This window comes from Dryobates pubescens, chromosome 28, assembly GCF_014839835.1.
Source record: "Dryobates pubescens isolate bDryPub1 chromosome 28, bDryPub1.pri, whole genome shotgun sequence".
In the NCBI taxonomy this organism is placed as follows: Eukaryota; Metazoa; Chordata; class Aves; order Piciformes; family Picidae; genus Dryobates; species Dryobates pubescens.
In genome coordinates, this window is record NC_071639.1 from 2331228 (window position 1) to 2347800 (window position 16573).

At 55.5% G+C, this 16573-nt stretch overlaps 1 protein-coding gene across 1 annotated transcript in view; it reads right to left on the minus strand.

Moving 5' to 3' along the window:
- Positions 1 to 2171: 2171 nt before the first annotated feature.
- Positions 2172 to 16573, minus strand: part of LAMA2 (laminin subunit alpha 2) — a 132098-nt gene continuing 117696 nt past the window's right edge. Inside the window, exons 30-36 of the mRNA XM_054173980.1 lie at positions 15367 to 15479; positions 13243 to 13501; positions 11106 to 11261; positions 9284 to 9437; positions 7241 to 7371; positions 5693 to 5915; positions 2172 to 2329 (exon numbers count right to left, since the gene is read on the minus strand). Coding sequence (XP_054029955.1) covers positions 2172 to 2329; positions 5693 to 5915; positions 7241 to 7371; positions 9284 to 9437; positions 11106 to 11261; positions 13243 to 13501; positions 15367 to 15479 — 1194 coding nt within the window. The remainder of the gene's footprint in view (positions 2330 to 5692; positions 5916 to 7240; positions 7372 to 9283; positions 9438 to 11105; positions 11262 to 13242; positions 13502 to 15366; positions 15480 to 16573) is intronic.

Consider the following 16573-nt stretch of genomic DNA (forward strand, 5'->3'; position numbering starts at 1 on the left):
CAGAAAGGTACCAAAGGCACCACAGGGAGCTGCCAAAGGCACCCCAGGGAGCTCCCAGGCTAATAATGCACCCCAGGGAGCTCCCAGGCTACCAAAGGCACCCCAGGGAGCTGCCAGGCTAACAATGCACCCCAGGGAGCTGCCAAAGGCACCCCAGGGAGCTCCCAGGCTAATAATGCACCCCAGGGAGCTGCCAGGCTACCAAAGGCACCCCAGGGAGCTGCCAGGCTACCAAAGGCACCCCAGGGAGCTACCAGGCTAATAATGCACTCCAGGGAGCTGCCAGGCTACCAAAGGCACCCCAGGGAGCTGCCAGGCTAATAATGCACCCCAGGGAGCTGCCAGGCTACCAAAGGCACCCCAGGGAGCTGCCAGGCTAACAATGCACCCCAGGGAGCTGCCAGGCTAATAATGCACCCCAGGGAGCTGCCAGGCTAATAATGCACCCCAGAGGGCTACCAGGCTACCAAAGGCACCCCAGGGAGCTACCAAAGGCACCCCAGGGAGCTCCCAGGCTACCAAAGGCACCCCAGGGAGCTGCCAGGCTACCAAAGGCACCCCAGGGAGCTACCAGGCTAATAATGCACTCCAGGGAGCTGCCAGGCTACCAAAGGCACCCCAGGGAGCTGCCAGGCTAATAATGCACCCCAGGGAGCTGCCAGGCTACCAAAGGCACCCCAGGGAGCTGCCAGGCTAACAATGCACCCCAGGGAGCTGCCAGGCTAATAATGCACCCCAGAGGGCTACCAGGCTACCAAAGGCACCCCAGGGAGCTACCAAAGGCACCCCAGGGAGCTCCCAGGCTAATAATGCACCCCAGGGAGCTGCCAGGCTACCAAAGGCACCCCAGGGAGCTGCCAGGCTAACAATGCACCCCAGGGAGCTGCCAGGCTAATAATGCACCCCAGGGAGCTGCCAGGCTAATAATGCACCCCAGAGGGCTACCAGGCTACCAAAGGCACCCCAGGGAGCTACCAAAGGCACCCCAGGGAGCTGCCAGGCTACCAAAGGCACCCCAGAGAGCTCCCAGGCTACCAAAGGCACCCCAGGGAGCTGCCAAAGGCACCCCAGGGAGCTACCAGGCTAACAATGCACCCCAGGGAGCTACCAGGCTACCAAAGGCACCCCAGGGAGCTGCCAAAGGCACCCCAGGGAGCTACCAGGCTAATAATGCACCCCAGGGAGCTACCAGGCTACCAAAGGCACCCCAGGGAGCTGCCAGGCTAATAATGCACCCCAGGGAGCTGCCAGGCTACCAAAGGCACCCCAGGGAGCTACCAGGCTAATAATGCACCCCAGGGAGCTGCCAGGCTACCAAAGGCACCCCAGGGAGCTGCCAGGCTAACAATGCACCCCAGGGAGCTACCAGGCTACCAAAGGCACCCCAGGGAGCTGCCAAAGGCACCCCAGGGAGCTACCAGGCTAATAATGCACCCCAGGGAGCTACCAGGCTACCAAAGGCACCCCAGGGAGCTGCCAGGCTAATAATGCACCCCAGGGAGCTGCCAGGCTACCAAAGGCACCCCAGGGAGCTACCAGGCTAATAATGCACCCCAGGGAGCTGCCAGGCTACCAAAGGCACCCCAGGGAGCTGCCAAAGGCACCCCAGGGAGCTACCAGGCTAATAATGCACCCCAGGGAGCTGCCAGGCTACCAATGGCACCCCAGGGAGCTACCAGGCTAATAATGCACCCCAGGGAGCTACCAGGCTAACAATGCACCCCAGGGAGCTGCCAGGATAATAATGCACCCCAGGGAGCTGCCAGGCTAACAATGCACCCCAGGGAGCTGCCAGGCTAACAATGCACCCCAAGGAGCTCCCAGGCTACCAAAGGCACCCCAGGGAGCTGCCAGGCTACCAAATGCACCCCAGGGAGCTGCCAGGCTAATAATGCACCCCAGGGAGCTACCAGGCTACCAAAGGCACCCCAAGGAGCTGCCAGGCTACCAAAGGCACCCCAGGGAGCTGCCAGGCTAACAATGCACCCCAGGGAGCTGCCAGGCTAATCAGGCACCCCAGGGAGCCCCCCCAGTGGAAGAGAGCACAGCCCACTTGCATGAAGACATTTTATTATGGATGCAATGCTTAGATAGAGCCATTTGTCATTGCCTGGGTGTCTGTCTTGGCCTGAAGTGCTCACATGGGGAGCCCCAGAGCTGCTGGGTGGCCCTCAGTCTGCAGGACACGACAGGGGCTGCACACCCTTCAGCTCCAGAGCCCTGCTGAAGTTCACCTCCTGGGGCTTGGCAGTGCCCTTGGTCAGCTTCAGGAGTCGAATGCAGCCTTTGAAAGGGATGCTGGTGGTCAGCCCCAGCTGGGCCACACCATCTGAAGGAGAGGAACAAAGAGGCAGAAGGTGAGCTGTTAGTTGGAGCTGGGCCTTGTCAGCTCTTCCAGAGCCCTGCAGGAGAGGTCCCCAGCAGCACCTCAGTGGTCCATGAGCTCTTCACTACAGAAATGGCACACATGCTGAAGGGATGTGCTCAGTGGCTGTGCCAGGGGGGCAGTGGAGGCTTCTTCCCCTCTCCTGCCCCAGGATGACACTGGCAGAACCTGGACACACAACCACAGACTCACAGCAACATTCAGGTTGGAGCAGAGCCTCAGGATCACCAAGTCCAAGCCAGAGCCCTGCTCTGCAAGGCTCACCCCTGAACCACAGCCAGGCCTGGGGACTCCACCACCTCCCTGGGCAGCACATTCCAGTCCCTGACCACTCTTGCTGGGGAAGATGTTTCCCACTGGCCAGTCTGAACCTCCCCAGGGGCAGCTTGAGGCCATTGCCTCTTGGTCTGTCACTAACTCCCTGTGAGCAGAGACCAGCAGCAGCCTCTCCACAACCTGCTTGCAGGGAGCTGTAGACAGCCAGGAGGTCTCCCCTCAGCCTCCTCTGTTTCACACTATCCATCCCCAGCTCCTTCAGCTGCTCCCCATCAGATTCCTTCCCCAGGCCCTTCCCAGCTTCCTTGCCCTGCTCTGCCCTGGCTCCAGCACCTCCACATCTCTCTTGTGTTGAGCTGCCCAACACAGGCAGCTCAAGGTGTGGGCTCCCCAGAGCTGAGTGCCAGGGGACAATCCCCTCCCTGCTGCTGCTGATCCCAGCCAGGAGGCCTTTGGCTTTCTTGGCCACCTGGGCACACATTCCAGCTGCTGCTGTAAACCATGCAACCCATGGGACACAGAGGACATGAAGGGAAATGGCCAAAGGATGCACACACAGACTCCTGGAATGGCTTGGGCTGGAAGGGACCTTGAAGATCACCCAGTTCCAACCCCTCTGCCATGGGCAGGGACACCTCCAGCACTCCCAGAGCTGCTTTCAACCTGCCCTGGGCCATGGGGTTGTTCTCCCCCAGGGGCAGGACCTCACACCTCTCCTGGCTGTATTTCATTGGCTTTCTCCCTGCCAAGCTCTCAGGCCTGGCCAGGTCACACTGCATGGCAGCACAGGCTGAGGGGTGTCAGGCACTGCTGAGACAGCTCTCTGTGCCCTCAGTTTGCACTGTCCATGCAGCCAGGGGAAGCCTGAAGAGGGCTGGGAAAGCCCAACCCCAATTTGACACCATCCCTTCACACTGCTCTTTGCAGGTGATGATGAGGCTAAGCACCAGCAACCTTCAAACACAGCCAGGGTGAGCTAGGCCAGACTGCAGGAGACAGGTGAGGGGTACAGCTGTGCAGGCAGGGTGGTTAAATCATTGCTGTGGAGTCCAGGGCAAGCCACTGACTCCACCTGCAGTGCCTCTCTAGGGCTGGAATCATGCAATCAATGAGGCTGGAAGAGACCTCAAAGATCATTGAGTCCAAGCTGTCACCCAACACCTCATCACCACTAAACCCTGGCTCCAAGTGCCACATCCAATCCCCTCTGGAACACCTCCAGGGATGGGGACTCCATGACTGGGCAGCACATCCCAGTGGCCAATTCCTCTTGCTGGGAAGAACTTTCTCCTCACCTCCAGCCTCCACCCAGCACTGCAGGGTCAGCACCAAACCATGGCCCTAGGTGCCAGGCCCATGCTGCTGGAACAGCCCCAGGGGTGGTCACAGGCTCACAGCTCACAGGATGTTAGGGGTTGGAAGGGACCTCTGGAGAGCTTCCAGTCCAACCCCTGCCAGAGCAGGAGCAGAGAACCCAGCACAGGTCACACAGGAACACATCCAGGCAGGGCTGGGAAGGCTCCAGAGCAGGAGACTCCACAACCTCTCTGGGCAGCCTGCTCCAGGGCTCTGGGACCCTCACAGTCAAGAAGTTCCTCCCTGTGTTGAGGTGGAACCTCCTGTGCTGCAGCTTCCATCCATTGCCCCTGGTCTTACCACAGGGCACAGTGAGCAGAATCTGTCCCTGTCCCTTCCCTCCTGACCCCCAGCCCTCAGCTATTGATAGACATTGATCAGATCCCTCTCAGCCTTCTCCTCTCCAGACTGAACACCCCCAGGGCTCTCAGCCTCTCCTCCCCAGGCAGTGCTGCAGTCCCTTCAGCAGCCTTGGAGCCTCCCTTGGACTCTCTGCAGCAGAGCTCTGTCCCTCCTGAGCTGGGGAGCCCAGAGCTGGATGGGGACTCCAGCACTGCCCTGGGCAGCCTCTTCCAATGCCTGAGAGCCCTCCCAGTGCAGAAATGTTTCCTCACATCCAGCCTCAGCCTCCCCTGGGGCAGCCTGGAGCCATTGCCTCTGCTCCTGTCCCTTGGCACCAAGGAGCAGAGGCTGTCCCCTCCTCACTGCAACCTCCCTGCAGGGAGCAGTGGAGAGCAATGAGGTCTCCCTCAGCCTCCTCTCTGGGCACTGCTGTCCACAGTTCCTCAAGCTCTGTAGGCTGCTTTCCACACACAGTGCCTGGCCCCAGAGCATGGATCCACTCTTCACTTCCACTGTAAAGTGAAATTCCAGCTTGCCAAATGCTGTGGCTGTTCAAATGTAACTGCTGCTGCCAAGCAGAGCCTTAAAAGGGAGGGAGGCTGTGGGCAGCAGCAGCCACAGAGCCTTTGTGCCCCTCTGTGACACTGCCTGCATGTGAAACCTGGCAGGGGGAGCTGGGAATCATGGAATCAGAGGACAGCTGAGGGTGGAGGAGACCTTTGAGATCCATAGATTCCTTCACAGAGTGGCTTAGGTTGGAAGGGACCTTGAGGATCTCTCAGTTCCAACTGCTCTGCTATGGGCAGGGACACCTCCCACCAGCCCAGGCTTCCCAAACCCTCATCCAGCCTGGCCCTGAACAGCTCCAGGGAGGGGGCAGCCACAGCTGTGCCAGCTGCCCAGAGCTCACATCCCCAACCCCTGCTGCTGCTGAGCCTCTGCCACAGCCCTCAGCACCACATCCATGCAGCTCTGAAACCCCTCCAGGGCTGGGGACTGCAGCACCTCCCTGGGCAGCCTGGGACAGGGCCTGAGAGCCCTTGCTGGGAAGAGATTGTTCCTAATCTCCAACCTGAGCCTCCCCTGGCACAGCCTGAGGCTGTTTCCTCTTGCCCTGCCACTTGTTGCATGTGTGAAGAGCCCAACCCCCACCAGGTGGAGTTGTTCTGCAGTGGAGCAGGATGCAGGTGCAAGCCCCCCCCAGCAGCTGGTACACAGCTGGAGAGCCTCCTCCATCCCCCCCAGCACCCCAGCCTGCAGGGCATGGGAAACACCCCCGAGGCAGTGCTGCTGGAGGAGAGGCAAAGCATCACTTGTGTGGGCAGTGCTCACCAGGGTATCCTCCAACAAAGAGAGGGTCGTTGGTGTCTGCTGAGGTGGAGGCTCTGTTTGGGCTGCTCCCCTCCACCTGGCTGTCATCCACAGTCAGCTCCAAACGGTGCTTGATCTTCTTTGCCACCACCTTGTGCCACTGCCCATCACACAGGCTGCCTGCTGCCTCAGGCTCATAGACAGCAGAGAACCTGCCTGCACCATTGTCAACGTGGAACATCAGCTGGGGAGAGAGTGCAGAACAGAGAGAACCAGGCTGGGAAAGGCCTTTGAGATCATCCAGTCCAACCTCTCACCCAGCACCATCTGATCAACTCAACCATGGCACCAAGGGCCTCATCCAGGCTCTTCCTAAACACCTCCAGGGATGGGGACTCCACCACCTCCCTGGGCAGCACATCCCAGTGGCCAATCTCTCTTGCTGGGAAGAATTTCTTCCTAACATCTGCCTAAACCTCCCCTGGCACAGCTGGAGACTGTGTCCTCTTGTTCTGGTGCTGGGTGCCTGGCAGAAGAGACCAACCCCCACCTGGCTACAACTTCCCTTCAGGGAGTTGGAGGGAGCAAGAAGGTCTCCCCTGAGCCTCCTCTTCTGCAGGCTAAGCAACCCCAGCTCCCTCAGCCTCTCCTCACAGGGCTGTGCTCCAGACCCCTCCCCAGCCTCCTTGCCCTTCTCTGGACACCTTCAAGTCTCTCAATGTCCTTCTCCAACTGAGGAGCCCAGAACTGGACACAGGACTCAAGGTGTGGCCTAAGCAGTGCTGAGCACAGGGCACAAGGACCTCCCTGCTCCTGCTGGCCACACTCTTCCTGCTGCAGGCCAGGATGCCCTTGGCCTTCTTGGCCACCTGGGCACACTGCAGGCTCATGTTCAGCCTACTATCAACCACTACCCCCAGGTCCCTTTCTGCCTGGCTGCTCTCAGCCACTCTGCCCCCAGCCTGTAGCACTGCCTGGGGTTGCTGTGGCCAAAGTGCAGCCCCTGGCACTTGGATGTGTTCAGTCTGATGCCCTTGGCCTCTGCCCATCTGCCCAGCCCCTGGTCCCTCTGCAGAGCTCTCCTGACCTCTTAACAGATCAGCCCTGCTCCAGAGCAGCATGGGAGTCAGCTGCTGCTCAAAACAGCTCCACAGCTTGAGTCTGGGGTTGGGTTTCTAACTTAAGGTCAAGATGCTCTGCCTTGCATGCTATGAAGCTCTCATTGACCAGCAGGCTCTTGGTGGCTTGTGTCCCTCTGGGCTCTGGGTTGTGTCAGTCAGACAAACACCAATGGCAACACTCAAAACTGTGGGAGAGCTTTTAATTCCTCATGGGCTCCTAGAATGGTCCAGGCCAGAAGGAGACCTTTAGATGTCATCCCCTGGGGAGTAACCCTGCATCCAGCCCCCAGGGGGGTAACCCTGCATCCAGCCCCCTGGGGGGTAACCCTGCATCCAGCCCCCTGGAGGGGTAACCCTGCATCCAGCCCCCTGGGGAGTAACCCTGCATCCAGCCCCCCTGTGCCTGTATCCCCTGCTCAGACAGGAGGCAGAGCTCTCTGCTACTCACTTTCCCATCCACCAGCTCGATGCCAAGCCCATCCATCCTCTGGCTGCTGACAGCCAGCAGCACTCCGTCCTGCCGCGCCGTGCGGAACTCCAGCTCCACCAGCAGGTCTGTCCCCACCCTGTAGGCACCGACTGGGGGAGACAAGGGCAAGAGTGATCCATGGAGAAAAGCATTTAGCACACTGGAATTAGTAATCACCCCAAGAGGGCTGCCAGCAGTGCCAGGCCTCTGCCTCAGCCTGTGGACAAAGTTCTTCCCGGCGAGAGAGCTCAGGAGGAGCTGCCCCGGGAGCTGCTGGGGGCAGCCCTGCAGGGCTTTAAGAATAGCTTGGATGAGGCTTGGAGAGGAGAAGGCTCCCAGGAGACCTCATTGTGGCCTTCCAGGATCTGCAGGGGGCTCCAAGAAAGCTGGGGAGGGACTTCTGAGGGTGTCAGGGAGGGATAGGACTGGGGGGGATGGAGCAGAACTAGAAATGGGGAGATTGAGATTGGCTGTGAGGAAGAAGTTGTTCCCCAGGAGGGTGGTGAGAGCCTGGCACAGGCTGCCCAGGGAGGTGGTGGAAGCCTCCTGCCTGGAGGTGTTTGCAGCCAGGCTGGAGGTGGCTGTGAGCAACCTGCTGCAGTGTGAGGTGTCCCTGCCCATGGCAGGGGGGTTGGGACTGGCTGAGCCTTGAGCTCCCTTCCAGCCCTGCCAGTTCCATGGTGCTATGGTTTGGTGGCCATGGAGGGGTTGGGTCAGTGATTTGGGTCAATGATCTCAGAGGTCTTTCCCAACTGAAACCATTCTGTGCTGCTATGAATATCAGCAGGGGCTGTGGGGTGGAACTGGCTGATTTTTAAGGTCCCAGTGTGGGGGGTTGAAGTTTCCCCCCCCCCAGCATTCACCACCACACCCTTCCCACCCCAAGCATCCTGTGAGCACTAGCAGTGGGGCAAGTCAGATTGGAGGCATTTAAGAAGAGCCTGGATGAGGCACTTTGTGCCAGGGCCTGGTTGGTTAGCTAGGCTTGTCTGATCAGTTGGACATGGAGGCCTGGGAGGCCTCTTCCAAGCTGGCTGACTCTGTGATTTCATGGGGAGGCATGGAAGTGGGGGCTGTGCTAGGGGAGGGACCTTGCCAGCAAGCCACACATCCTACCCCTCACTAAGACTGATCAGCAAGTGCCAAGCATTCAGAGAAACACAGAATGCATCAGGCTGGAAGGGACCCTCCAAGGGCATCTTGTCCAACCCTCCTGCACTCAGCAGGGACTTAGAATCACAGAATCAATAAGGCTGGAAAAGACCTCAAAGATCATCAAGTCCAACCTGGCACCCAACACCTCCTTGACTGTGCCCAACTAGAGCAGGTTGCTCAGGGCCCCATCAAGTTTGACCTGGAGTGTCTCCAGGGATGGGGCCTCCACCACATCCCTGAGCAGCCTGTTCCAGTCTTTCACCGACCTCCTGGTGCAGAACTTCCTTCTGATGCCCAACCTAACTCTGCCCTGCTCCAGTTTCAAACCTGTGCCTCTCATCCTATCCCCCCAGGCCCTTCTGAACAGTCCCTCCCCAGCCTGCCTGTGGATCTCCTCCTGCTGTTGAATAGCAGCTCTGAGGTCTCCCTGCAGCCTTCTCCTCTCCAGGCTCCAGCCCTCTGATCATCTTTGTGGCTTCCTCCAGACCCTCTCCATCAGGTCTTGTGCTGAGGGCCCCACACAGATGGACACAGCCCTGCAGGTGAGGTCTCCCCAGAGCAGAGCAGAGGGGCAGGATCCTCTCTCTCCCTCTCTGGCAATGGGCACTGGCAGCACAGAAGGCCAAGGGCAGCCCCTTGGGCTGCCCTTGGCCTTCTGTGCTGCCAGTGCCCATTGCTGGCTCCTGCCCAGCTTCTCCCCCACCAGCACCTTCTCTGCAGGGCTGCTCTCCACCTTCATCATCCCCCAGCCTGGACTGGAAGCAAGGATTGCATCTCACTGCCTCCAGTCAGCACTGGCAGCTTGGGAAAGCAGCATCTTCCCTTCTCTCTGCCCTTTGCCCAGCAGCAGACTCCCTGCTCATTTACCTGCTTTGGCAAAGCCTGTCCCATCGAAGTATGTCCCCTGCTGAGCAGTGACAAAGCACTTTCCCACCCTGAAGCTGGAGGTTGGGTGGTCCAGGTCCACGGGAGCCTCTGCCATGTGGAAGCCTCTGATGCAGCCATCGATGCTGTAGGTGACCTGCGGGCGGCGTTTCAGACACGAGGTGAAGCCGGGCAGGGGCAGCCGAGGTGCTGGGGAGGGAGGTTTGGAGCCTGTCCTCTGCTGCCCTGCTGGGGCTGTGCAGCTGAGCTCAGCCTGAATGGCTGGCCCCTGCTGTCTGACTGCCACTGGGATCTCATCTGCCATTGCACTGCTTCTGGGGGGGGGGGTGGGAGCTGAGGCACCAGGGCTTGGCTTCATGGAGGGGACATCAAAGAATGGAATGGAATGGAATGGAATGGAATGGAATGGAATGGAATGGAATGGAATGGAATGGAATGGAATGGAGGAGAGGTTCAGAGAGGAGAGGTTCAGAGAGGTTCAGAGAGGTTCAGAGAGGTTCAGAGAGGAGAGGTTCAGAGAGGAGAGGAGAGGAGAGGTTCAGAGAAGAGAGGAGAGGAGAGGTTCAGAGAGGTTCAGAGAGGTTCAGAGAGGAGAGGAGAATGGAATGGAATGGAATGGAATGGAATGGAATGGAATGGAATGGAATGGAATGGAATGGAATGGAATGGAATAGAATAGAATAGAATAGAATGGAATAGAATAGAATAGAATAGAATAGAATAGAATAGAATAGAATAGAATAGAATAGAATAGAATAGAATAGAATAAACCAGGTTGAGAAAAGACCTTCCAGATCATCAAGTCCAACCTCTCACCCAGCACCATCTAATCAACTAAACCATGGCACCAAGGGCCTCAGCCAGGCTCTTCCTAAACACCTCCAGGGATGGGGACTCCACCACCTCCCTGGGCAGCACATCCCAGTGGCCAATTCCTCTTTCTGTGGAGAACTTTCTCCTCCCCTCCAGCCTAAACCTCCCCTGGCACAGCTTGAGACTGTGGCCTCTTGTTCTGCTGCTGGCTGCCTGGGAGAAGAGACCAACCCCCACCTGGCTACAACCTCCCTGCAGGGAGTTGCAGAGAGCAAGAAGGTCTCCCCTGAGCCTCCTCTTCTCCAGGCTAAGCAACCCCAGCTCCCTCAGCCTCTCCTCCCAGGGCTGTGCTCCAGACCCCTCCCCAGCCTCCTTGCCCTTCTCTGGACACCTTCAAGTCTCTCAATGTCCTTCTTGAGCTGAGGAGCCCAGAGCTGGACACAGGACTCAAGGTGTGGCCTAAGCAGTGCTGAGCACAGGGCACAAGGACTTCCCTGCTCCTGCTGGCCACACTCTTCCTGATGCAGGCCAGGATGCCCTTGGCCTTCTTGGCCCCCTGGGCACACTGCTGGCTCATGTTCAGCCTACCATCGACCAGTACCCCCAGGTCCCTCTCTGCCTGGCTGCTCTCAGCCACTCTGACCCCAGCCTGTAGCTCTGCCTGGGGTTGCTGTGGCCAATGTGCAGCACCTGGCTGCACTCTTCCTGATGCCTTCTTGGCCCCCTGGGGCCAACTGGCCTGCTTCTAGAGGTTATCTTGATAACTTTAGCAGAGGTTAGGGGTTTTACACCTGGGATTAAACAGTCCTCCTTTTTCACATGCAGCTGGATATCAGAGAGAGGGCCCAGAAGGGGACACAGCAGTCAAGGTGTGTCCTAACCAGAGCTGAGCACAGGGCAGAATGAAGCAAAACAAAGGCAGCCTGGGGGCACATTGGCAGCAATTAAACCGCACTTAAGTACTTGAGCAGAACTTAAAGAGACTTCTTACCGGCCCAATTCTTCTAGTTGTGTAGTTAATGGGCAGCCCTCCTACATAGAGCATGCCCACCACATCCAGGATGTCAGCCTTCTTGGGGCTGACAGTGCTGTTTGAAACACCATCCACCGTCAGGGTTGCTTCTTGCTTGCTGCGGCTGACCTTGATCTGCAGGGGCACAGAGATGCAATGCACTTACAGAGAGCTTGCAGACAGAACCACACAGTTACTGAGGCTGGAAAAGACCTCTGAGCTCAGCAAGTCCAGCCCATGACCTAACACCACCACATCAGCTAAACCCTGCCACCAAGTGTCACAGCCAAGCTTTGCTTAGAGACCTCCAGTGATGGCAACTCCACCACCTCCCTGGGCAGTCCATCCCAGTGCCTAATCAGCCTCTCTGTGAGGGAGAGCTTCCTAATATCCAGCCTAAACCTCCCCTGGTGCAGCTTCAGGCCATGCCCTCTGGTCCTGTCACAAGCTGCCTGGGAGCAGAGCCTGACCCCCACCTGAGTACAACCTCCCTTCAGGCAGTTGCAGAGTGTGAGAAGGTCCCCCCTGAGTCTCCTCTTCTCCAGGCTAAACACCCCCAGCTCCCTCAGCCTCTTCTCATCAGACTTTCCCTCCAGTCCCTTCCCCAGGCTGGTTGCTCTCCTCTGGACCCACTCCAGCACCTCAAGATCTCTCTTGCAGTGAGGGCCCAGAGCTGCACACAGTGCTGGAGGTGAGGCCTCCCCAGTGCTGAGCACAGGGCAGAATTCCATCCCTGCTCCTGCTGGCCACACTCTTCCTGGCTCTTTGCAGTGGTGTCCTGGGATAGGACAAGAGGCAATGGACACAAACTGGAACCCAGGAAGTTCCACCTCAACGTGAGGAGAGATTTCTTTGGGTGCTGGAGCCTGGGAGCAGGCTGCCCAGAGAGGTTGTGGAGTCTCCTGCTCTGGAGCCTTCCCAGCCCTGTCTGGATGTGTTCCTGTGTGACCTGTGCTGGATTCTCTGTCCTGCTCTGGCAGGGGGGTTGGACTGGATGACTTGAAGCCATGGTTTAGTAGCCAGGAAGTCTTGGGTGACAGGTTGGACTTGGTGATCTTTGAGCTCTTTTCCAACCTTATTGATTCTATTTCTATTTCTATTTCTATTTCTATTTCTATTTCTATTTCTATTTCTATTTCTATTTCTATTTCTATTTCTATTTCTATTCTTTCTATGCTATGCTATATAATGCTATCCTATTCTATTTCTATCCTATTCTATTCTATTCTATTCTATTCTATTCTATTCTATTCTATTCCTATTCCTATTTCTATTCTATTCCTATTCTATTCTATTCCTATTCCTATTCTATTCTACTCTATCCTATCCTATTCTATTTCTATTTCTATTCTGTTCTATTCCTATTCTATTCTATTCCTATTCCATTCCTATTCCTATTTCTATTCTATTCTATTCTATTCTATTCTATTCTATTCTATTCTATTCTATTCTATTCTATTCTATTCTATTCTATTCTATTCCATTCCATTCCATTCCTATTCTATTCCATTCCTGTTCTATTCTATTTCTATTCTATTATATTCCTATTTCTATTCTATTCCTATTTATTTTCTTTTCTATTCTATTCTATTCTATTCTATTCTATTCTATTCTATTCTATTCTATTCTATTCTATTCTATTCTATTCTATTCTATTCTATTCTATTCCATTCTACTCTATTCTATTCTATTCTACTCTATCCTATCCTATTCTATTTCTATTTCTAATTCTATTGTATTCTATTCTATCCTATCCTATTCCATTCTGTTCTATTCTTATTGTATTCTATTCCTATTCTATTCCATTCCTATTTCTATTCTATTCCATTCCATTCCATTCCTATTCTATTATATTCCTATTTCTATTTCTATTCTATTCCTATTCTATTCCATTCCTATTTCTATTCTATTCTATTCTATTCTATTCTATTCTATTCTATTCTATTCTATTCTACTCTATTCTATTCTATTCTACTCAATTCTATTCCTATTTCTATCCTATCCTATCCTATCCTATCCTATCCTATCCTATCCTATCCTATCCTCTCCTCTCCTCTCCTCTCCTGCCCTATCCTACCCTCCCCTATCCGCGGAGGTCCGTTCCATGCCCCTGTACCCGGCGCGCCCCTGGGGAGCAGCCTCGCGGCGAGGCTCGCTCGGCGTTCAGCAGGCGGGAGCAGCGCACCTTGTGCCACTGGCCGTCACCGACGGCGGCGGCAGCCAGCGTGCTGGCGTTGCCGCTGCCCAGGTCGTAGCTGAAGTGGGCCAGGCCGTCCTTCAGCTGCACGGCGGCGAAGTCGGCGTGGTTGATGCGGGCCATGTAGAACAGCAGCCCGGAGGCAGCCCGGGTTCGCACTTCAAACTCAACGGTGAGCCTGCAAAGCAGAGAGGGAAACAGCCACAAAGGCACAGCTACTCAGAGTCAGGCAGCAGACACTTCCTCTGCTGTCTCTTGTTGGGTTCCCCTCTTGATGGGTCACAGGTAATGGCACACCTGTGTTTGCCCACCACCTGAAGAACAGCAACGTGGCTATCTGCAAAGGGCATTGGATGCATCACAGAATGGTTTGGGTTGGAAGGGACCTTACACATCACTCCGCTCCAAAGCACCTGCCGTGGCCAGGGACACCTCCCACCAGCCCAGCTGGCTCAAGGCCACATCCAACCTGGCCTTGAACACCTCCAGGGAGGAGGCAGCCACAGCCTCCACGGGCAACCTGTTCCAGCAAGAGAGACTGGCCACTGGAATGTGCTGCCCAGGGAGGTGGTGGAGTCCCCATCCCTGGAGGTGTTTAGGAAGAGCCTGGATGAGGCCCTTGGTGCCATGGTTTAGTTGATTAGATGGTGCTGGGTGATAGGTTGGACTTGATGATCTCAAAGATCTTTTCCAACCTGGTTAACTCCAATTCTATTCTATTCTATTCTATTCTATTCTATTCTATTCTATTCTATTCTATTCTATTCTACTCCATTCCATTCTATTCCATTCCACTCCATTCTATTCTATTCTATTCTATTCTATTCTATTCTATTCTATTCTATTCTATTCTATTCTATTCCATTCCATTCCATTCCATTCCATTCCATTCCATTCCATTCCACTCCACTCCATTCTATTCTATTCTATTCTATTCTATTCCATTCCATTCCATTCCATTCTATTCCATTCCACTCCACTCCATTCCATTCTATTCTATTCTACTCCATTCTATTCTATTCTATTCTATTCTATTCTACTCTATTCTATTCTATGTCTCACCACCCTCACTGGAAACAATTTCTTCCTAACCTCCAGTCTCAACCTCCCTTCCTCCAGCTCAGCACATGTCTGTTCCCTGGCAGGTGGCTGCTCATTAGTCCCTGGGCTGTGGAAACACAAAAAAGCAACCTTGGCACAGGGTTCTGAGAGATAATTCTCAGCTGCAGCTGCAGCTGCTAGAAAATCCCAGCCCCTGCAAAATTCCAGGGGTGTTATCCACACACGCAGAGCTCCCAAAGAGGAGGGAGCTGCAGTGACAGCTGGGAACCATTAGGTTTCTAATGAGCTGCATTGCCTGAAGACAGGCTGCCAAATGTGTGAGGATGCAGAGAGAGGAGTTCACAGTCAGGATATAAAACATTTCTGGAGCCCCTGTGCGAGGAAGGATCTGGAGGGGCTGGAAGGTGTCCAGAGCAGGGCCACGAGGAGGAGCAGAGGGCTGGAGCTGCTCTGCTGTGAGCACAGACTGAGGGAGTTGGGGTTGTGCAGTCTGGAGAGAAGGCTCCCAGGAGACCTCATTGTGGCCTTGCAGGATCTGCAGGGGGCTCCAAGAAAGCTGGGGAGGGACTTTTGAGGGTGTCAGGGAGGGATAGGACTGGGGGGGATGGAGCAGAACTAGAAATGGGGAGATTGAGATTGGCTGTGAGGAAGAAGTTTTTCCCCAGGAGGGTGGTGAGAGCCTGGCACAGGTTGCCCAGGGAGGTGGTGGCAGCCTCCTGCCTGGAGGTGTTTGCAGCCAGGCTGGAGGTGGCTGTGAGCAACCTGCTGTAGTGTGAGGTGTCCCTGCCCATGGCAGGGGGTTGGGATTGGCTGATCCTTGAGGTCCCTTCCAGCCCTGACAGCTCTGTGATTCTATGATGTCCCTCTGTCAATCACATTTCCCCTTTTAGGACCTGAGGCTAAAGAGAATTTCAGTTGCCTTCCAGCTCCAACCATTCTGTGATTGTTCCTCCAAAGCCCTTTGCTGAAACAAACACTTACCTGTTTTTCACTTTGGTGTCATCAAAGGCCACTGCAATGTGGCTGTTCCTTGAGAGCCCAAACTGTTTGCCCCCTTCCAGGATGCCTGGTTCAGTGTCAGCAGCACAGGGACCCTGCAAAACAGGCAGCAGTCACACACCTGCCACCTTCAGCAGCTGTCTCAGCCGGGCACATGCTGGGAGTCTGAGAGTGTTCCACTTAATCCAGACACTGGCCCTGCACTTTTCCAGAGTCTTGGTGCCTCATCACACCAGCTACAGCTATAAACCAGTGTGGCAGGAACTTGGTGTAAGAGCAGAGCTCATTAAGCTGGCTGTAAAAGCAAATACAAGTGATGGATGGCCGCTGCTGCTTTCATGCCGCCAGTGGCCGTTTGCAAGAGCCTTAAGTGAGCTGCAGGCAGCTCCGGGGTCCCATTAGCTCACACAACTGGGCTTCACACAGCAGGATGCCCTCTCGCAGAGCTGAAGCAAGGCTTGAGCTCACAAAGGAGGCTTTGCTGGGGACTGGAAATGTGGTCACCTCCGAAACACCGAGTTAAAAGCAGTTTCAGATCCTGCACCTGCCGACAAGCTCTCCCTGCTCCTTCCTGCTGTTGTTTTACCATGCTCATGAGCTGTTGGTCCCCCTGGTGCTGCCGAGAGCCCCCCTCCCAGAGAAGCCAAAGCGCTGATGGAGGGAAGGGACTACTGTTGAACTCCCTCTGCTGCCTAACGCAGACACATTACCCAGGGGGGTGAAGAAAGAAAACCCCTCCCTGTCTGTTCTGCTTCTCTTAGGCTTGAAGTGGTGCCACAATGGAAGGCAAAATATCTTCTGCCCGGTATAATTTCCTCTGTTTAATTTCACCAGGCCTTTTTAATCTCTGGCCCTAAAGCTCAGGAGCGAGGGGTGCCTGGGGCAACGTGAGAGCAGGGTAATTACCAGCTCCGACTCATGTCTGGCTCTGGCCTCCCACTGAGAGGATTGTGAGCAAACCGCTCAAAGGATCTAAGGCAACACAATATGAGGACAATGCCGCTGGGAGGAAAACAAACTTTGATAGCTGCCAGCTCTGCTTTCAATCGCCGTGGCCGGTAGCGTGGCAGACTGGCAGCAGTCTCCGATTAGAGCCCTGAGGCAGCAGGGACCTGCGGAGCACAAGGTGCGATGCCCGGCTGCCAAAGAGCCCTTTGAAACCGGCACCAGCCACTCATCAGGCACTCAG